Source organism: Protopterus annectens, chromosome 9.part0 (assembly GCF_019279795.1).
Source record: "Protopterus annectens isolate FY-2018-M chromosome 9.part0, PAN1.0, whole genome shotgun sequence".
NCBI lineage: Eukaryota > Metazoa > Chordata > Ceratodontiformes > Protopteridae > Protopterus > Protopterus annectens.
The window spans coordinates 857,752,042-857,774,481 of record NC_056743.1 but is presented as its reverse complement, the minus strand read 5'-3'; the positions used below and the strand labels follow the sequence as shown (position 1 = coordinate 857,774,481).

The window sequence follows — 22,440 nt, the reverse complement described above, 5'->3', positions numbered from 1 at the left end:
GGGTGAGAGGGGGTGGAGTTTGCATTGAATCTGTCTGCCAGGATGTTGGCAATATCAGTAGGTTCAGTATATTTTGTGCTATTTTGCACTAGTTCAGAGCATATCTGTGAGTTGCCACTTAGATTCTTGACATAGCTAAAGAAGGCTTTGTGTTTATCTTTCAAATCCTTGGCTATTTTTCTTTCGAAGTTAGTCTTGGATGATTTTATGAGGGACCTTAGTTTCTTACTGACACTGATCAGGGATGTCTTTCCTTCTTGGGATTCTTTTTTTCTGAACTACATTCCTCCTTCTATTGTATAGCCTGTTTATGGCAGGGGTCCACCAGACTGGTTTCCTTCTCTTAGGGGAGTGAGTCTTGCTTTTGCTAGGGATGGCACGATCCATGCATCCTTGTAGGTGCTCATAGATGCATTTGTAAAGGTTGCTGCATCTTGGACACTGTTATCCTTTAGCATGGGGGCTGTGAAACTTACCACCTCTGTCTTAAGTATGGTGAAATTTGCTATAGAAAAGTTTTTCACTGTGGTTTCCTTGGTTGGGGGTGGTGGTGTGGTGTGAACATCCAGAGTGATTAGTTTATGGTTTGATCTAACTAGTGACAGGTTGACCTCCGGTGCGGAACACCTGTCGCCCATGTTGGTGATGACCAGGTCCAATATGTTTTCACTTCTGGTAGGAGAGTTTACCAGCTGATCCAGGGCATTTGAGTTGATAAATTCCAGGAAGCGCTGGACCCAGGAGTTTATACTTGAGTAGTTTTCCCAGTTAATGGTAGGGTAATTGAAATTGCCCAATATCAGGGTGTTCGGTAGGACCTTCATGTTTTCCAGTGTCTCCAGAAAGGTGGAGTGGTGGTCCTGGGTCATGGAGGGTGATCTATAGCAGGCCACAATTTGTATTGCAGATTTGCCCAATGTTAGTTGCATATGGATGATCTTAGAGATATCATGCTGTGCCACTAACCTGGAGGTGTAGGTATCCTTGATGAATATGGATAATGGATACACCCCCTCCTTTTGTGTTTCGGTCCATGTTCTGTGGCCAAAATGTGTGGTACGAGTTGTAGCCCGGTAGTGCTGGGGTGCTCTGTGGAGCCTTGAACCAGGTTTCAGTTACTGCACAGATGTCGACGTTCTCCATACTGAGGAGTGCTTCAAGCACGTGCATTTTGAGATTTAAACTCCTGGCGTTGAGTAGCATAACCCTCATTTTTTTATTTGTGCTGTTTACGGAGGTGGGTTTGACTTTTGAGCCTTGCCTAAAAAAGGCACTATGGGGACAGCAAGAGCCTTGGCCAGTATTCGAAAGCCTAGGGGTGACAGGTGCAAGCCGTCTCTTGCGAAGCAACGAGGCTTGTCGAGCATGTCATCCTAGACTGACAGACACTGGATCCCCTTTGAATGACACCAGAAGCTTAGCCAGTTGTTGAAATTGATAATTTTTTTCTTTATACTGCGGTATCATTCTTGGTGAGGGCAGGATGCTACTCAAGGTCATACCCGCCTGAGCTACATGATCAAAGAGCTCTTCCATGTCTCTTTTCATGTGGTCCAGGGAGGTACATCCCATGTCATTCACACCAACATGAACAATTGTCATATTTGTACTTGCTCTGGAGTGACCTGAGTGCTTGTGTTATGTGGCAGATTCTGGCTCCCGACAGGCAGCTAACAGTAACCTTCTCCTTGTCCAGCCTAGTGAGTGGGACGTCAGTGTGCCCGACTATAGAGTCGCCTATTACTAGTGTGTTAGGTATGTTATTTCACCTTAAGGGCTGTGATTGTGCGGCACACTGATTTTGTGTTTTATGTGTTTGGTTTGTGACGGGAGGTGCAGGTTTTTTGGGTGTTTGCTTTGGAGGTCTCTGATGCTTTTTGCAGGTTTTTATTTAGAGCCTCCGAGTATGATTTCATGTATTTATGTGTATTTTTTGCCAGTGCTGGTTTAGTATGTCTATGTGAGGCTGGAGGTGTGGTGCAAGTGTTAACCTTCTCATCATGCCTGTCTGTTCCAATCTTGGGAGGAGAGAGCTTAGCCTCCAATTTTGCTATATAATGCTTATAGAACCTGCATGCGCCTTGTTTGCTGTAGCATAGACTAGATCCAGGCCTGCTGAATCTAGCTTTGTTTGTATTTGTAGAGTTAGTATTACCCACCTAGATTACTAAGTACACAAGATTGTTATACTAACTTTTGTTGGTTTGACAAACATGTTACAAAATATAAAATAAGAACTTGTTGCTATGGGGGGGGGGGGGGGGGGGCAGCAGGGTTCGCTGGTGCCTAAAGCAGGCAATGCGAACATATGAGGCAAAAATCAGGGGCAGCTGGGAAATATACTCTCAAATTATCTCCAAAATAAGGGACAAAGCCAGAACGACACAAGAGCAAGGGCCTTAAATCAGGGAGGTGCATTTTTCTACAGTTAAAAGATTATGTAACTTTAATGATAGTCGTTATTCTTGACTGTAACGCACCATTTTTTCCGGAAAATAATAATAATCAGAAACTTTAAGAGGAACGGGTTTATTTTTTTTTTTTGGGGGGGGGCACAATGCAAAATTTTGAGCTAACATCAAGGAAGTCCATCAAAGACGATAACAGTAGAGAGGTCACATTATTCTTTAAAAAAAATATTAATATCAGTTTTTAAAAAGTGTATACGATGAATGCATAACCTTCTGATTTTAATAAATTGTTACATCCGCATAGTAGTAGTTCAAACACTATGGTTAACATGGTCAAGAAAGAAAATCTTACTACAAAGTAAAACACAAAACACAGACCGCTTCTAGCAATCCCAAGGGTGCCGAGGGCGTTGCATGCGAAGACTGTACTGTAAACCCTAATACGGACGTACGCACGTACGTGCATGCATATATACACAAAATAGAGAAAGGGACTACCTATTGGTTAATACCGCTGTTCCCATGGCTGAATACGTATTTCTACGGCTCCCAACGCAGAAGGTGGTGAAATGTGGGCTGGTCTCTTAGGACAAGTTGCATATAATTCCTCCTGTTATACCGTTCAACCTCTTAGAGCCCCAAATAGGGCCAGTTTTTAAATATTGCTCTTATAAACTTATAAGTTGATAGAATAACAAGTTTTGAATTAGTATGAATTTTCTAAAGGGTATGAAATCTGAAACTCAAATCTGTGACGTTATTTTCCAATTTCAGTTTTTAATACATTGCAACTAATTTGCCAGAAATCCACGATGTTATGAAAAGTGGATCAAAAATATGCAAAAATCTGGACATTCTGCGAAAATCTGTACAGTTTAGAGGTGTGTGACTCTTATTAATTTTAAATTTACGTGGCAAAGCTCGCACATAAAAGTAAACATGCGTAAGCATTTGAAATAAATATTTAGACATTAACAATTAGTAAATACAGTGCTGCTCCCCATACTAGACATTAACTATTAGTAAATACAGTACTGCTCCCCATACGTGAAGTCTCTGTCCTACACTCAATCACTGCTACAAATTTACAGTAATAATTAAAATTAATATTCATGAGGTTACTGATGAGAAATTCACCCATTATACGTTAATATGGCTCGAGCAAGGGCGGTCTTTAAAAAAAATGGGCGTGTAGGTAGATGATGTAATGTTTGGTGTCCTGTCCCCCAACCAAAGATTGAACGGACATAGACCTAAGTCGCGTGAGCCCCAAGCAAGGTTAGTGGTGCCAGTTCTGTACGAGGCCCATCTTTTCATTTCTTGGTAGAGCTTGACTACTTCATTCTGTAATGAATTGCACATAAGCATTTTTTTAAACGCTGGATGATCTGAAGTGACTGTCTAATTACTAGAAGCAAGAGGCGCCAGCACGCATAATCTTTATGAGGCGTTTGCTCTTTTAATACACAGCACTCTCGCGTATGTCCGGAAGCGTAGGGAAGTGGGGATCTGGTATTGGGCAGTGTAGGGGGGCGCGAACGAAAGAAGCCAGTGATTGTTACTTTGGGCCTGGGTCACGCGCTTACAGCGGAGTGGAGTGCGCATACTAGATGTGCGGGAGCGTGCACAAGACGGAATGTTATAGGAAAGATAAGAAGAGTTCCAGCCTCTTTAAGCACTGCTGCTGGGCCACGGGATGGGCGATCGCAGCCGAGGTGAGCCATGTAGTGGGCAGGGTTGTTCTACAATGGGTGTTTTCAAGTCACCAGAGAAAAAGAATTTTGTGGCGGTCAGGCCTTGTGGATCTACTTGATTAGTGTACTGCAGGCCTGTCACAGACATCGAATCCCAACATGGAGGATATGGGGGCTGTGCAGTTCAGTAATATCCGGGATTTGTACTCTGTTTATTGGGGGAGGGGATAATACTTATATGGAGAGGCCCCTGTGCGTACTGTGGGCAAGTATATGTGGCCGATTTAAATGGGCTGCTAGTATGAGCTCTTAACATTCCCTGGTACCATTTGTGCTGCAGTAGAAAGTTACAGCATCAAGTTGCAATTGCTGTTAGTGTCACAGTGAAAGGGATTATGACAATGTTATGTGGAAACAAGACGTTATGGGTGAGAGGGTTTGGGTAGTAGCTGCCAGGCTATGATGATTTACTGTCTGTGCTTAAGATTGCATTCTGTGACAGCTCGGGGGGGGTATAAATTAGCATTGTCTTTATTGCGTTTGCATAGCTGTGTATTTTAAAGAGAAAACCACGTGCGCACCAGAAAATTGTTTCTTGTATATTCGGTAAAGTGTTTATGTGAAAGAGGGCGGGATAATATGATGGCAGACATGGAAGACTGGCATTTGCTACTATGTTCAGGTATCGTAACACCACTTTGAATTGTTAGGTAGCTGTTTTCCAAACAAAATATATGCCGATGGAGTTGCAAAGTTCTTGCCCATTGTGATGCCAGAATTGTAGGTGTAGTAGTTATGTCATGCTCTGGGTAATAAAGCTTCTAGTGTAGTTTTTGGAGTAGAAATAAATGCCTTTTTGAATTATGCTGCCATGCTAGACAAACTTGAAATTTGTACACGAGGACGCCAGTCTCAGTACTTGCTATTGTCATCTCCCTTCTACTTTAAGGAGCTAACATTAACTTTGCAGTTGTGGTCTTAAACCAAGTTGTGCTTACGTTGTGCATTTAATTTCATAGAATGTTCAGTCTGGGCCTGACAGTATTGACAGTTTGGGGTCCTGTCCAAGTGTTGCACATCTCTGTATGTGTTGTGATCAAGTTCATAAAACTGTGTATTTGTGAACATAAAGTATGAGCTTATAAAGTACTGATTGTGCATGCATTACGGATAGTTATTTTGCTTTTTAAATTTTTATTTTTGCTGACTAGTTTACTCATAGTGTCAGTGTTTCAGCATTGACAAGCAGTTTAATAGCTGGGTTTTGTTAGTTACATTTTATTAGATAGGAAGAATATGTATCTTCTAGTTTCTTCTGAGCATTAAAGAATGGCTTCAGAAATCAAGAGCAAGAAAGGGGAGCACTTTATTACTTGGTATTGGATACATTATATCCCATTTAGTTAATGAACAAAATAATTTTTGTCAATTTTTACTTCTCTGCCTTATTTTTATATTCATGATTGGGTCTGACTTAAATGTAGTTAGAGCAAATGTAAGTTTGAAATGAAAGATCATAGTTCTTTTCTTAAATGGTTGCATCTAAGGTAGTCACAAAATAATCTACTTAATGTCTGATCATCCTACTGACGTTTTCAGAAACAAGTGTGCTGTTTACTACCACCGAGTCTGATCCTCTGAGAGCTTTCTTCTCTAGGTTTCTTGTAGCCATCATTAATATGGACATTGAGAACATGGATATTGCAGTAACCATTCCTGAAATGGTTTAAGCACTGAGCTGCTGCAGTTAATTCTGTAGTTTGTTTTTGAGTTCTTCAGTCTTTGCTTACATGTGAACTCCACTGAGAGACAGACATTTATCTACCTGGCTTACCTGGTTAATACTGTAAAAAAAATTATGAAATCTTAACTTTGTGTGTAAGTGAATTGAGTTTCTGGGAAATGTGCTTATTACTTATAACAAACTTAATCTTTCATTGGTTATATAACAACTTGCGTATGTTGATTTTTATAAATGTTTCCATAACATCTGATTACAGCTTTATACTGATTTCACTTTCCTGCCTTGAACTTGAAATTCATTGTAAACTATATTGACTTGGAATGGTATGAAACTTGCTGCGTGATACATAATAGGATTCATGAAACTTTTTTCTTTGTGTAAGAAATTTTTTTATTTGGAGTAATATGGTCAGTAAAATGCTGTAAATCAAGTAATTATCACTTGAGAGGTTTGAACCTGAGCCGAAAGGATTCTAAGTCATTAAATTAGGAAAGTGCCAGCTTGAAACAACATGGTGATGACAGGTTAGGACTATTGGCCTACACAGGCTGCTCCTTTTTCTACCCAACTGATTGTTAGTTGCTGCATTCTGCCCGCACACACACATTCCATTGCATCTTTCTCCTGCAATTTTGAATTCCATCCTTGGTTTTGATCCCAAATTATCCTTAGAAGGACTACCCTTGCACCCACCTTTTCACAAAGTATACTGTATGCTGCTATTTTTCCCCCGCTTCTAGACGTTGAGCATCCTGAGGTATTTAAGTGTGTGTTGTGTTCACTTAACAGCTATAAGTCAGGCTCTTTTTTTTTTTTTTTTGTGCGTGTGTGTTGCTTTGTGTGCAGAAATTACCGTATTTTAGCTGGCCTTCCCTGAACAGTCAGGGCCATTCCTGTTCTTTGTAGCAGCCTGGGTCTTAACAGTGCAGCTGCTGGAGTTGTGGATGGCACCTCTAAGGTGCTTCTGAGCAGAGTAATAGTGGGCTTTTAATGAGCGATAATGCTTTTTTTGCATTCTACTAACTCACTGCTTCTTCCTTATACTCACATTGCTTGCTTGCTTACCTTTTAGGTATTGTGAAACTCTCACCCCAGGTCGCTTTCCACATTTACTGTTGTAACATCTTTTTTTTTTTTGATGGTATGATTTTATTGCTATACCATTTTCAGTGTTTATTAAATGCAGCATGCAGTTTTATAGAATGTTAGCAAGTTTTCCTGAGTTTTTTAGTGATGGTCTCTGCATATGCAGTTGGCTTTTGGAATTTCACTGCCACATCAACTCGAATCTCTGATGCATTGGTAAAAACATGTAGGCTGCAGCAAGATCATTATGTTTACTTCACAGGGTTGTTTCTTAATACATGGTGATGAAATCTTTGAAAACTGGCATTAGTCTTAAAATTTCTGTAAACAAAACTGAAATTCTATATGCTTTTCCTTAGCTGTGATACATTAGTGTTTAATGCCAAGAGAAGTTCTGTGGGTGATCTGCAGAGAGGTAAGAGTGTGAAAAAAAACCCAGTTAGGAAGCCTTTGTTCTGGGGCTGCTATCTGGTTTGGACTGCTTACGTATTTTTGAATATAACTTTTTATTTGTACATGTTTAGTATAAAACAGAAATGTACAGAAATATATACCGAGTATAAGTCGGCTATAGTTAAAATGTACAAATGTGGAAAACCACATTCATCCTAGGAAGACTACAGTTTGAGCGAAAAAATAAGGAAGGAAAAATGTACATTTTAGTGAAAAAGTGCATTTGCTTAATAATATAAGAAGGTTGCTCACAAAATATGTGGAAATGTACAATTGGTTGAATAACTGATAGAACTAAATAAAACAATAGTAAAATTTAAATTTTACGAATAGCTGCTGTTTGTTAACTTCGGGTAGTGCAGGGTACATTTTGGGTGAAGGGGTTCAGAGAAGGACCGAGTATGACTTTCAGAAGGAAGGTTTGCAAAAGGTATGATAGTTTGGGCTGTCGGGGGCTTGGAGTGGGAGTCCATCTGTGCAAGAGGAAGAAGGAGAGAAGTGAGCAGATTTTTTTTTTTTAACCAAAACACAACCTGTTTAGAGAATTTTGTTACGCATAAACAAATTTAGTGATGAAACAAGATTTAGAAATAAAGTGTGGCTTAAATGGACAATCCCAGAGTTTAAAATTCTGACCTAAAGAAACTTGTCCTGATCTTACCAGTTGTCACCACCCACTTTCCACGTCATCATGTTTTCATTCCCTCTGGTGAACACAATTAACAGTATTCAGTTCCTGTCAAAGCTTTCAGTCCCCGATCCCTAGGAAACAATAAGGTTATTACATTATTGTGTGTATTTGTGGTGGAGGTGGTTAGAAAGGCTGTTTTTAGTGTTTACTTTTTATGAATTTCTCAAAAAGCTGATCTTAATTGTGCATCTCTTTATTTCCTTTATTTATTCTGCATAGTGTAACTGTGAGCAGTATAGTCAGAGTACAGTTTAGTGAATTCGTACTAAATCTTAGCAGTTTCTTGCCATATTCCCCTTGCTGTGTAGTAAAGCAACCTCAAAATTAGTATGTAAAACTATCATAGGTTGCTGAACTGTACAGCCTCCATCGTGACAGTAATTTTTGGACTTCATTGTTTAAAATGAATCTATTGCTTGAATCACACTTTACAGCAGGTCACAAAACCATTTCACCTGGCTAGTATTCGGAGATCAAAAAAACTAAACATAAAAAAAGACTGCTTCTTACTACTGCTCGGAACTTGCATCATTCTGTTTTCTGCACAGCAAGTGGCGGTCATACATAACAACGTAGCACTTGGCTATCATTCAAAAAGCCACACAAAATAAAATATGAAATGAAGAAATGAACTAACTCTTGAGTAATGTTTTAGCTTTGCATTGCTCTCTGCTTTTCTGCAAGGTAGTAGCAAGTGATGTCATAACATTTCTGGAAGGCTTTTTTTTTTTTTTTTTTTTTTTTTTTTTTTTTTTTTTTTTGAGGATAAAAAGCACAGTGAAACTAATGAATGGCTAAGTGAAAGCCGTTGAGTACAATTGCCATTTGAGGTGGAATTTGACTAAGACCATAGAAACTTCCTGTAAGCACCCCTCTCCCAACCCTAGCAGACAAAGCCGGGACATCCTCAGAAAGCCAGAGTGAAAATGTAAACAAAGACCAAAATCAAAACAAAAAAAATCTCTGATTGCCCCTTTAAGAAATGTTTTAGATAGTCTAGTGGACTGCAGGGTTGATGCTTGGTTGCATTTCTTGGGAATGGAAGTGAGAAAGTTTAAAAGTTATTAAAGTATGAAAATAGGTTCAAAGGTGGGGAGGGGTGGTCACAGGAGTGTGACTTTGGGCAGAGGCTATTGGATTGTAATGGTAACCAAGATTATAAAGTGTGGATTCTTTTGTCAAAAAACAAATTGTACACTGCACATTTGGAGTTTTCCCTTACACCAACTTGTTCACCTTAAAAATGGTCACATTGTAAAGTGAAGTGCAGGTGCCCTAAGTGATTGAGGGAACCCTGGACTGCATTGTTTTGTGGAGTGGTCTACACTAGCTCTGCATAAGAGGTTAGTTCCATGCCGTAGGGATGGAATGGCGGTTTTGTAGGACTGTCAGTGTATAAATGTGATTGAGTGACTGTTGTGTCAATTCATTAATTAATATCTGCACATGTTTGTGTTCTGCAATGGTGTAAAGTAATGACAGCTGAAAATCACTTTATGAATTACTGTTGGCATGGTATAAGATTGGTATAGTAGTAATGAAGAGGTTTGTTTTCAGGATTGCAGGATAATAGTATGGAAACGGGATGCTTGTTTTGTTGGATACTTTTGTGAAGGAATTAAAAAGACCCCTGAGTGCATGAGCAGAACCAGCTTTCTTTTGTAGTAATGATGCTGTCAGTTAAAAATGCTTCAGGCAGACTGCTACAGTGGGTTTCCTGACAGTAATTGTCACTTGCTAAAGTTAAGTACTGCATGTCACAACACATGAGCTGATATGCACTGCTGGAACTATAGCATAATGTTTTGATTTATTGTTGGAGTGGTACCTTGTGCACACATGGATAATGCTTTTGCTTCTGTGCTCTTAAAGTAGTGCACACACTGCGGTTTCATACTGAGAACTGAGAGTGGTTACTGTTGTGTAGGTAATGAGCTTTATTTGTGGTTTACTAGAAACATAGTTGATTTTCAAATACTGTAGGTGGAGTTTCTAGAAACTTGGTGTATGCATGCAGAGCTGATGCTGCATTTTCTGAGAGATTAGATACTTTTCACAATTATGTTCATAATCTGACCCCCCCCCCCCAAACATGATGGAATTTCTAGAAATGTAGTGTAGACATGTGGAGCTGATGGTGCATCTTCTGGGAGAGGGGAGATAACATTTCAGTTCTTTTTATAAGCTGCCTTTGTTGAGACATGGCTGCTTTATCTTTACCATTACTATCTACAAGCATGTCTGTTTTGGAGCTGTGGGGAAGGAAGTCCTTGAGATATTGATGTACTGCAAAAATAGGAATTGTTGTGGCTTTGGTTTAAAAACTAGAATGTGATCAGCAGAATGTAGGGGGATTCTTGAATCAGAGTGCCCTTTGTGATTGTATCCCAGTACAGCCAGATGTGTTTATACTTTTCATACATAACTCTAAAATACCCAGGAGTTCTATTAAAAAAAACTCTACATTTATTTTCCGTTGAGACTTTATTATCTGGTTACCAAATGCATTTGGTAACAGTCTGTTGCCTTCAATATTACTTGGGTATGTTTTCAAAAATGTGCAGTAAACCGGAGTTGCATTATCTTCTCTCCGTTGCTTTGTTTATGAAATATAGACGTGGAATACTGTGCAGATCTTTCAGAAGTGTACTGTAGTGTGTTAGTATAGCATATGAGTAGTCTAATTTTTTTAAATTGCAAGCTAGGTAATATAGAAAATGATCAGAACGTGGTGTTATGTTTGTACTCTATTTACTTACTTATTTTTGTTACTATCTATGGAGGTAGATGATTCATTCCAGTACGTCTTATATCTTAAGAAGTTCATATCTGTAATTTGATTGGCAGCATTCACTGACCTGACACTTGGGTTGTCGTTTACGTCTGCTGACTTTGAATTTTAAGATGAGAGGTGGGCTGTCAGAGTGCTATTTATAGTACATATTTTTTTTTTGTATAGTTTGCCAGGCGCAGCCTCTCTGTGGGTACACAAACACTGTCACTCATCACATTGCTGTAACTCTGTTTTTCGGGTGGGGATAGGTTACTGCACAGTTAATTGTAGATCCCAAAAGCTGCCTGATGACTTCACTTTGTACCTGTCTGTGCTCTCATCTGTTCATGCCTGTGTGTCTTGTTTTGGTTTATATTTTTGGCTTTCTAACCCTAAACAGGAATTTGAAAACTGAGAATGGGAAACAGCCAAGCTGAGAGAGATAGAAGAAACCAAGGAATTTCGGGTTTGTTGATATTCCATACTTTATTTTTTTGTTTTGAGATATGTATTTGTCATTACTGTAGAATGATGGGAACATATTCTAGACATCAGATGGGCAAAAATAATTTTGGGTTATTGTAGAAACTTTGTATTGCATAGATTTGTTGCAGAGGGAGTAGGCTGTCTTGCTGTGCATGTTGTAGTGATAGCTTGCATCATTTCACATGATCGTGTCCTGAAGTAACTCCCTTCTGGCACAGGATCCATTTTATGTTTCTTTGTTTAGAAATAGGTATTTGCTGTGGTTCTTGCAATGTAGTCCATATGAATTACTTGTATGGTGTATTGAGGGCATGCAGAATGAAAGCTGCATGGGTACTGTGGCACTAGAAGCTTTTGGAGTACAAATAGAGGAAAAAATAGAGACGCAGCTGGATAAGAGAAATGGAGTAGTAGTTTATGTTGGCAGCCAATTGACAGGGGACAAAATGTGATCTCTGACAGAAATGGTGAATACTGCTATTAGCTAGAAAACAAAATGCAGTAGCAGCTGAGAGGTTCCAGGGGGTGCTTCCACCTGGAGGGGTAGCTTCACATGTGGTATTTCCTTGGGATGCGTACAAATGCAGTAAAGCAAGGTAGGTGGTATGAGATTTTGCTTGCTGTATCTCTAAGCTGCACATGATTGTAGAGGTGTATAAAACAATAACCAGTTGATGTTTGTTTGCCTCCTTGTGATATAGGCACTGTAAAATTTTGTCTTCAGGCTTTGATTAGCAGGATTTAAGAAGCTGTGGCAGATGGGATAGAACTATGAGCAACTATTAATACAGTCAAATTTGTGAATTTTGGAAAATACACATAGGGAGTACAGACCTTAGTGCTTTGATGGATTATGTGAAAGCTTTGTCTCTGCGTGGCTTATTTAGTCTTGAGACTTTTATGAAGTGGTGTGAGAGCTATAGTTTGCTCTAAATGCTCGACTGTTACTATGTCGGAAAGGACAGATACTGAGTGGTACTGAGTAAATCTACCGAATATGACATTTAGGTGGGTAGAACTTAGTCCAAAAACTTCCAAGAAAGTTGTAGTGACATCATCATGACCTGTATGTACTGTGAATTTTTACACCATTATGAAGTGTATGAAAATTTGATGAATAGCCTGTGGTAGTAGTGAAAACAAAGTGGTAGCAATATTGAGAAGTAAAACAATTTAAATAGTAACCAGCTTTGTCTAGATGTATTTTAAAATAATGTTTGTTTCAGTTTTGCTGTTAATAGAAATTGATGTATTCTTTGGTGTTTTAACTGTTTTACTGCAGGGACTGTTGGATCAGTTATCAGTAGAAAATGTTATTAAAGGGAGTGTTTCCATATTTTGACTCCTTGGCATTGTTTTGGCTTAAGCAATCTGTTGCTGCCCTCCATTGATAAATTCCCTCTAAGCAGGCGAAGGGGATGCTTTTTCTTTTCTGTTTTATTTGATTGTTATTGTCCATGGCAGGGCTAGCCAGCCAGCGATGTAAACCTTGGCTCTAGATGAATGTCACTGTTGAAGTGGCACCCTGACCCCAGGTGTAAAATTGGGAAAAGGGTTGTGGATGGATGGATAGATTTGATTGTTACTGTCTTTTTATGCATGTCATACTGTAGATCTTGGGTACAGAAGTTACTCTGTTTCAAAAGCAAGACTGCTGGTCCAGCTTGTGTATCTTGGCTATTTACTTTGCTCTGATTGGACAAAAGGGTGTTCAGACTATGAGGAATATTTCATGATGTGACAATTGTCTTTCATTAATCAGGACCCCATTTCTGCTGTAAACTTATATATTTATGTTGTACATAGTCCTTGTTTTTTTTTTAATTAAAGCTATTTTTTATTAATTAAATAGTGATATGTAACTTAATAACCCCATATGTTTTTATATAGATTTTTTTTACTTAGTTAAGGTGATATTAATTTTGTTCATAGCATTTATTTTTAATGTTTACATGTCAAGCTGTCATTAAAGTTTATTCTTCAGATGTGCATATTTGTTTGCTAAAGTGAATCTGGATGGTTGTATTTATGTTAAACTAGTAAGCAAAAATGTATGTCCTTGACTGCATTAGGACAGTGTCATCTTCATTAGGACATACATGACATGTTTTAAATAAGTGAGCGTTCATAATATTCATGGGTTCATAGAAGATTACTAGGCTAATGGCCCAAGAGCCCCTTAAAAGCCTAGCTATATTTATCACAAGTTGCCCCAGTTTTCAGTGGTTAGGTGAGTGAAATTCACAGAGGTATGGGTCTGTGGTAGTTAATAACAACTTCCTCTAACCAGGAGGGACATGGGAGCCACCCCGGGAGTGAATTTGCAGTCACCCATCCATTGATCTAGGTTGCGCTTTAAGTGGGTCAGGGAGGGGCTCTGTTTCACATGAACTGGAAGCTTGTTCCAGGGAGAGGTTAGTCTCTGGGATATGTATCTATCTGTCCAGCATGACCCATTCATGTTAAATGGCTAGGTTAAGATCCCTGGAAGTAATGACCCTTGTGCATTTTTATTTTTCTGTTTATGAATGTGTAGCATTTCCATCCGGGTCAGGTTAGAGACTGCCCTGCAAGCCAGGCACAGGTCACCCCTTAGCAACCTGTATGATGCAGAATACAGTGACAGGGCTTTCAGTCTTTCCACATAAGACTTTTTTTGGGTGCCCTTTAATTTCTTGGTGAGAAACCTGTGTGATCTGTCCAGTTGTTGCAGGTATCTGGTGAGGTACATGTAAAAGGAAGTTTTCTACTAAATTATTGGTTTGAAGAAAGCAGAATATAATGGAATTATAACCTCATTAGATCTAGATATAATGCCTTTACTTATACGATGTGCCACATAGTAGGATTTCCTTACTACTGTGGATATGTGGTGTTCATAGTTAGGTTGCTATCAACCGGAGTACCCAGATCACGTACCACTGGGCCTACACTTGGGGGGGGGGGTGCTGTCTATAATGTAATTAACAGGGATTTCAGCTTTCCCAGAAGGAATATTAATGCGTTTTTTGCATTTATCTCAAATCCGTGGCTTTGGCAACAGTAATTTTGTCTGGGTTAACCTTGTCTGTAGTGTATTAACATTGTTGGGGGACTCTCTGTGATTGCTTCCAATTAGCAGTCCTCAACAAAGTTGTTTAACTACAGGCTGTCCAAGTTTGCCTGGACGTCTGAGAAATAAATTCTGAGCAATAAGGGGCCCAGCACAGAACCCTCTGGTACGCCACTGATGCCAATTGTTTTGCTAGAGGTGAAGTCATCCACTTTGACAGTATGTGTCCTGTCAGTGAGCTAGTTGGCTACCCATCTGGTAATGTAGGGGTTAATTCTTAATTGGGAGAGTTTCTTTATAATATCTGGAGGATTGTGTCGGATGCCTTGGCTAGGTCAAGATAGGCGGTAGGCACTGTCTTTCCCTTATCCCAGGGCCTTAGTGACTTTCTCAAAGAAATATATGTTTTCCAACACCGTGGGGAAAACTTGGAACCTGCTCCTAAGAGAACTCTCATCTCTTTCCTCTACACCACTCTTCAAGAAGCAACTCAAAGAATACCTTAAAAATAACTGGCTATGTCCATGCTCCAACCCAGATTAATGACTTCCTTCCTTCATATTTATCGCAGTAGTGAGATAAGTTTAGAATATACTAACCTCTGAATGTATTAGCTATTCGCTAATAACGTTGGTACTAGCTTAGAGTATCATAGAAGGTACTATAGTAGTTTGTCTTTTTAGCAAGCTCTCTATAGCATAATATGTATTTGTCTATACCTCTTGTATATATTTTTTCACCATTTGTCTTTTAAAACCTTTGTTGATTGATGTTTAGCTATCCTCTAAATAACTTGTATTGCCTAGCCTTAAAAATGTACTGTATCTATATTTCTAGTCAGTGGAGCTTTTCTCCCCGGGCATCTACTGAAAATGGACATATATCCAGTTGGACTAGCCCAGTCAACAAATGTCAAATAAAATTAAATAAAAATAAATAAATAAAGCAAGTAAACCATGTTTAATGGGCACAATCTACCTGTAACGAATCTGAACTGGGTTGAGTCCAGAATTAAGAGATTATCTGTGTAATTGTTAATTAAGTCCATAGTGATTCTCTCCATGGTCTTGCAGATGAGGCTAGTCAGGCTTATAGGCCTGTAATTCCCAGGGTCGGTTGGTGGTCCCCCTTTGCGCAGAGAGATTACTGTTGCTGTCCTCCATTCCGCTGGAACTTAGCCAGTTCTCAGACTGTGGTTAAACAGGGATCCAATTGGGTCTGCTAGGTCATGTTTTAAGTTTTTCAAAGGGCAACATGGGATGTTTGGTCCCATTGATGCTGTGTTTTTGGCTTTGAAGAGTGCTATGATGATTGTTGAATTGTGGCATCATCCTTGGAGAAGGTTGAATGTTGCTTAATGCTAGGCGTATACCTACCTGTGATACATAATCCTAAGTCTCAGGCATGTCTTTCTTCATATAGTCCAGTGAGGTACATCTCAAGTTGTTCACCCCATATAGACAATGACAGAGGCAAAACGGTACTTGTGGTTGATTGAATTGAGTGATTTGATGGATCCTGGCACCTGACAGGCAGCTAACCGTAACTCTCCTTATCCAGCCTGGTGAGGGGAATATCCAAGTGTATCATAGTGAAGACGTCTATGACCAATACGTTGGGTTTTGTGGTGTTACGTGTTATGGTTTTATTTGTTGAACATTTGTATGATGTGGTGTTTTTTCATTGTTATGTGCATAAGTAGTTTCCATTTGGGAGGTGTCTGATCTCTTGGTAAGTTAATAGTGAGCATCTCCGCATATGTGGATTTGTCACATCCTTTTAGTGTGTGTGTGTGTGTGTGTGTGTGTGTGTGTGCATGTGCGTGCTGACAACCTGTTTGGCATTCGATTTGTCCTTGTGCGAGAGTCTGGCCTGCGATTTTCGTAGTGTAACTAACTATATCTGTTGCATAAAGTATTTGTCTTTTTTGATTTTAGGAGTAAGTGGTTGTTTGTATACATGAGACAATTGCTACATTGCCTCAGGAAGTCTGTGTCTTATCAGGCTGGCCAGAAAGATGATGGGGAAACTCCTCGTTTATGATAGCAGGCTGTTACTGTATGTTTTATTAGTAGTTCCCAGACAGATTCAGCCTGCAGTACCATGTTTTGATGCAACTTTTGACTTTAAGATGTAGCTTTTGCAATTTTGTGTGCTTTTAAGTATTCTGCTTTTATGTAAGTATGGGAGAACTTCTGTGAATTTCTTAAATTACAGTCATTTGGCCAAGAGGATATTTGTAGTAAAACATTTCTGTATGTAGGTATGGAAGACCTGCAGACCTGCTTTTTAGTACGTCAAACTGGGAAGTAGTTGTCCAAGAGTAGTCCCATTGTCAAGGTTTGTTCTTTTTTTTTTTTTTTTTTTTTTTGTGTACAGGTGATTTTGATGATTTTATGAATAATGCACTAATAGGTAAACTTCCAGGTAAGCAGGCAAGTGTAGTAAATACTACTCGTCTTACAGCACCGACTGACAGGTCACATGATTATTGTGACATATTCCATATATTTTTGTCCTGTCATTTATGCATCATTCTCTGGCTGTGAGTTAAAATCCTTGAAGCAGACATATACATCCATCAGAATAAAATTCTTATATTTTGTTATCTTTGAACAGGTGCTGAAGGCACACTTTTTTAATGTTTTAAGACCCCCCCCCAAAAGAATTAATTTCACTGGGGAATGAATGCCCTGAGAGACTTACAAACGTCAATATAACTGAAAAAAATGCCTGCACTGCTGCATCTTTAAAGGGTGCAATCATGATAGTGCAGGAAACCCTGTACTGTAGCTGAACACTTAACCCTGAAGAACAAACAAGCTTTTGGAAATACCTCTGTATTGTGACTGGTAGGTATGTGTCCTTCATGGATCATATTAACATAGTAATGAGGTAGGTAATAGTGAAAAGTGAGATGCAATTAAAGAAAACCTGATTAGTTTAAAAATTCCTTAACCTCAAAGGTTTGAGAGAGGGATAATCGAGTCATAAATTTGTTGAGGAACTTGTGTTGTCGAGGTGACCAGTGAATATTAAAGGTGCACCTTGTAGTACTGTAGTAGCTTTGTAATAATGTTTGTCCAGGTCTGACCTAGTAGTAGCGATTGCAAATTAAGGTTTCTTTAGGTGCATTTGCTAATAACTTGTATTTTGGAACAATGGTAATGTGTGCTGCATTTAATTAGTGGTGTTTGTTTTAAGATCTTTTATGGGATGTCGGCGGTTGCCCTAGTAGCTAGTATTGTATGTGGTTGGGCGTGTAAGATGCCTGTAATATTGTGCACCATGCCTTGGTAGTGCTGATCACTGGGTCTGACACTGTACTTTTAAAACATTGTCTTCTGAAATCAGTCAGCAGTAGTGCTGATGTTGCTATTTTTAGATTAAGAACATTGTGTACACTTGAAACTGTACAATGCAGGGCTGAACGCCTGTTGTTTTTGCTGAATATAAGCAGGAGGCCTTGACTTGTTTGTCATCTTCTCAGAAGGGAGTGCTGTCCTTTCTGTCAAACTGCTTTGTGCAGTTCACCGTAGTGTGTGTTGTTTTCGTGTGCAATTATTTCCTTCTCTTTAAAAAAGAAATGTGTGTGTGTGGCCTAAAGCTTGCCAGTTTCCTGCAGTGCCACCGTCGCCTTTTACCACGTGTGCATGTGTGGTTGAGTGCTTGGTGAAGTCTGCTTCAGTAATCTGCCGTTTGATCTTTAGCAGGAGGCCTTGACTTGTTTGTTCATCTTCTCAGAAAGGAGTGCTGTCCTTTCTGTCAAACTGCTTTGTGCAGTTCACCGTAGTGTGTGTGGTTTTCATGTGCAATTATTTCCTTCTCTTTAAAAAAGAAATGTGTGTGTGTGTGTGTGTGTGTGTGTGTGTGTTTGTGTGTGTGGCCTAAAGCTTGCCAGTTTCCTGCAGTGCCACCGCCGCCTTTTACCACGTGTGCATGTGTGGTTGAGTGCTTGGTGAAGTCTGCTTCAGTAATCTGCCTTTTGATCTTTGGCAGCACAGTTGTAATTTACGTTCTCAGAGATGACGGTTAACTATTAAGGTACCTGTCTATAGTCTCCTTGCTTGTCTGTTACTGATATACCGTGACTGTGTGCATGTTGATAGTGAGGGAGAGGGGCATCATACCTTTTTAACTGATCAGATTTTTGCCTATTTTTGGCCTGTTCTTAAAATTTGTGATTTTCTGGCAAATCAATAATTGAAGTCTCTAAATAATGATCTATGTTTGTGTTTCAGACTTCGTCTGACAGGAAATACATGCTAACATAAATGCTGTTATTTTAGCAACATTCCAAGTTTACAAAAGCAGTATTAGCCCTAGCTCTGGTGATACCATCCAACTGGTAATGTTTGGTAAAGGTATGCACAGAAGTCCAGGTAGCAGCTTTAAGTACAGAGTTAGTATCTAAGCCTTTGAAAAACCACCAGAAGAAACCACAGCATTAGTTGAATGAGCCTTTACAGAAAAAGGAAGGCTCTCGCCATGAAAGGTGTAACAAAAGGAAATAGCCTTTGAAATCCAAGTGGAAATAGTTTGCTTGGAAACAGCCAAACCTAAACACTTAGGATGAAAGGAAGCAAGTAGCTGGTCAGATTTTCTGATGGCTTTAGTTTTATCCAAATAAAATATGAGCTCTTTATGCACATCTAAGGTATGCAGCACCCTCTCACTGTTGGATTGGGGAGGGGGTGAAAAAAGTAGGCAAATTAATAGATTTAAGTGACAACTCATTAACCACCTTGGGCATGAAAGAAGGATTAATATGCAAGGACACCCTGTCCTCATGAAATATCAAAAAAGGTGGACATGCCATAGGGACTTGCAACTCAAGACACCCATCTGGCAGAAGTAAGTGCTAACAAAAGAACTGTCTTCCAAGAACAGTGTTGCATGGAAGCTGAAACAGCAGGCTCAAAAGGACCCCGAGTCAAATTTTTCCAGAACGAAATTAAGATCCCAGGGAGGAGGAACATGCTTCTTGGGAAGTCTTAATATTAAGGGCACCTTTAAGAAATTGCTTAGCCTCAAATCTAGAATGTAACGGGGGAGTTAACAGCAAACAAGCAGAAAGTGCTAATAAGTGGGCCTTAATAGAAGAATAGGCCAAACCAGCACTGAGCAACTTACACAAATAAGAGACCCAAAGGAACATCCACAGAAAGTGGGTCCAGGTCATGAGAACGATACCAAATAGAAAGCCTCTTCCATTTTAAACAAGTAGGATTTCCTAGTAGTATGTTTTCTGGCCTCCTGAAGGACCTGCAGCACGTCCTTAGGAAAAAGGCATCTATAAGTAATCAAAACCGTATCGCGCACAGTGTCATTTGAAGTGTGGACAGGTGGGATGGATGAAGACACCCCTTGTCTTGTGTGAGGAGATCCTCCGAGTGAGGTAACTTGTGGTGATTGCCCTTGACTAGATGCAGAAGAAGAGAGAACCAGTGCTGTCGCAGCCAAAAGGGAGTCACCAGCAAGATTTTGGGTGCATCCTGTTGAATCTTGAACAGGGCTCTCGTAATGAGAGGGAATGCATAAAGAAACATCCCCTTCCAAGAAAATGAGGGGGGTCCACCTTAAATACTAGAGGATTTGGGACTTTGGCACAAAACAGAGGGAAAACGGAGGGGGTTGTTTGTTCAGAGGGGAGGCAAAGAGATCTACTTGAGGAGTACCCCACTGTTGAACAGCATCCAGAAGCATATCCCTGTGAAGCATCTGTTTGTGGGATTGAGTGAAGGACCTGCTCAGATTGCCACAATGTTCTGATCTGAAGGAATATAAACTGCCTGAAAAGTCATTTGATATTGGATAGCCAGATCCCAAACCAGAAGTGCCCTTTGGCAAAGACGGTAAGATAGCGTACCCCCTTGTTTGTTGATTATACCACATGACTGTGGTATTGTCTGTGAACACCTTGAGAGGCCCCGGAGAGAAGAGATGGATGAAAGGCCTGAAGAGCCAGCAGCAGAGGCCTCCTCTCTTTTTGGTGTTGATGTGCTCCTTCTGCTGATGAGGCGACCACACTCCCTGAACCTTCAGGGAGCCAAACTTTGCTCCCCACTCCACATCCTGAAGCTTTTGTGAACAGATCCTGAGAGGAAAGAGGAGGTTGAAAAGGAGCCCTGGATTCAGAGACATCTGCTGAATTCACTACAGAAGTTCATTCTTGAGACACTGAAGAAGAACAGGAAAGTCTAGGGGATGCTCATGCTAAAGCCACACCAACTTCAGAAACCACTGGAACTTCCTCATGTGGAGTTTGATCAGAGAGAGAAATGAGAATGGTGGAAGTCATGAACTCCAGAGCTCTCAGAAACTCCCTGGCTGTAGTGCAGGCCATGAGAAAAAGAGTTTGAAAGAAGGAAATGAGAGCCAATATCTTTGGAGCAGGTAGGGATGTCAGCGTTGGCACCATTTGAATACTGCAACCCAGAAAGACACGATCCTGAGGAGGAGTCAAGGAAGACTTTTTTTGAAGTTTATAGTGAATGTCAGGCTCCGAAGAAAAGTAAATAAGAAACTATTTGGATCCCTTTAAGCCTGCAAAAGGCAATCACAGGAGCGAGGCATTTGGTGAATACTGTTGGGGCAGTAGAAAGGTCAAAGGGCAAAGCACAGAACTAAAATGCCAGGAAGCAACAGAGAAATGCAAAAATCTCCTGAAAAGGGGATGGATCAGAATATGGAGGTGAGCATCCTTGAGGTCCAGAGACACCAGAAAGGCGTGAGGGAGCAAGAGAGGAAAAAAGGGACTGAAGGGACAACATCCGAAAGGAAGGCACCTTCAGAAAAGTGTTTAGGTGGGAGAGGTGTAGAGGAGGTTTCCAAGTACTCCTTTTTTTTCTGGGCACTAGAAACATTCTTGAATAAAATCCTTTTCCCCTGTGGGCACAAGCATCTCTTGAGTAGTACCCTGAGACACAAGATGTCTTGAAGAACCTCTGGGAGAAAAAGGAAGTTGTTCCCGAGGAGGCTGGAGGAATGCCCATAAAAGGAGGGTGGGAAATCCAGACCATGGAGTAAGTACCTTTGCCAAATGCTTGACAGAACCCAAGAATCCTGGGTGATTTGGAGCCAAAGAGAAAAGTGAAAAGAGAGAGAGGCATGGCTGGGAACAGGTAGATAGTCCGACAGCACTTGGTTTGTCAGGAAAGGAAATATCATCGGGCAAAGGTTGAAGCCGAAGTCAAGAACATTTCCTCAGAGCAGAACCAAAAGCAGCAGCCCTAGAAGAGTCATCTGCTGCATCATAACTACATTTGATAGAATGACAAACTACCTGAGAGGAAGTCCCAAGCAAGGAAAGAGCAGAAGATTTACTTTCAGTGTCTGGAAGATCAGAAAGAATCTGACAAGCCTGAGAAAGATGAGCTAATACATACCTGGAGATATGGGTGTGATACTTTTAATAGTCCTAAAAGCTCTAGGGTAGCCGAAGTGTAAACCTTCTTACCTAGCCTATCCATGATTCCACTGTCCTTGTCAGAAGGCAGTAATTGGACAAAGGAAGCAACTGAGATGTTTTTATTATCAGAGGCTACAGACACCACAGTGGGGTCAGCAGCAGGACATTTTAAACAAAAAGGAACATTCCTCAGGCACACTGTAAAACCTATTAGACTTCTTGAGAGCAGGGGGCAGAGAATCTGGCACTTTAGAGGCACTGGAAAAAAAAACATCCAATAAAGCAGCCAAGACAGGAGGAATGGCCGCAGGTTTGGCAGATTCCATCTGCTGTAACTCATAGTACCTCTTTTATAGATACCTGAAACCTCGGTGCAATCCCACTTAAAAAAAATTCCATCATCCTAGAGATTGTGTCCCCAAAGGAAATTTCCTCAGAAGTGTCATATAGAGTACGAGAGTCGTCATCCTCAGACCCGTAATCTAAAGGATAAGTAATCTGGGTAGAATAAGCAAGGGATTCGGCATCAGCATCAGAATCCACCTCTTCCTCAGAAAAATTCAATACTCTGGGCCTTTTAGGGGAAGAAGAGGACCAAGGAGGAGCAGGAATCAAAACCCCTTGAGGCGTCTTAATGAA

The 22,440-nt window shown here is 40.1% G+C and overlaps 1 protein-coding gene across 6 annotated transcripts in view; it reads left to right on the top strand.

Moving 5' to 3' along the window:
* Positions 1 to 3,620: 3,620 nt before the first annotated feature.
* RXRB (retinoid X receptor beta) overlaps positions 3,621 to 22,440 on the top strand; it is a 1,081,557-nt gene continuing 1,062,737 nt past the window's right edge. For 2 of the 6 annotated variants that reach the window (XM_044083570.1, XM_044083567.1), the window contains exons 1-2: positions 3,639 to 3,689; positions 11,253 to 11,318. In XM_044083570.1, coding sequence (XP_043939505.1) covers positions 11,270 to 11,318 — 49 coding nt within the window. In that variant the 5' untranslated portion in view covers positions 3,639 to 3,689; positions 11,253 to 11,269. Of the gene's footprint in view, positions 3,690 to 3,764; positions 4,127 to 4,172; positions 4,788 to 11,252; positions 11,319 to 22,440 lie in introns of those variants that run through there. The other 4 variants (XM_044083568.1, XM_044083573.1, XM_044083571.1 and 1 more) reach the window with 4 other exon arrangements.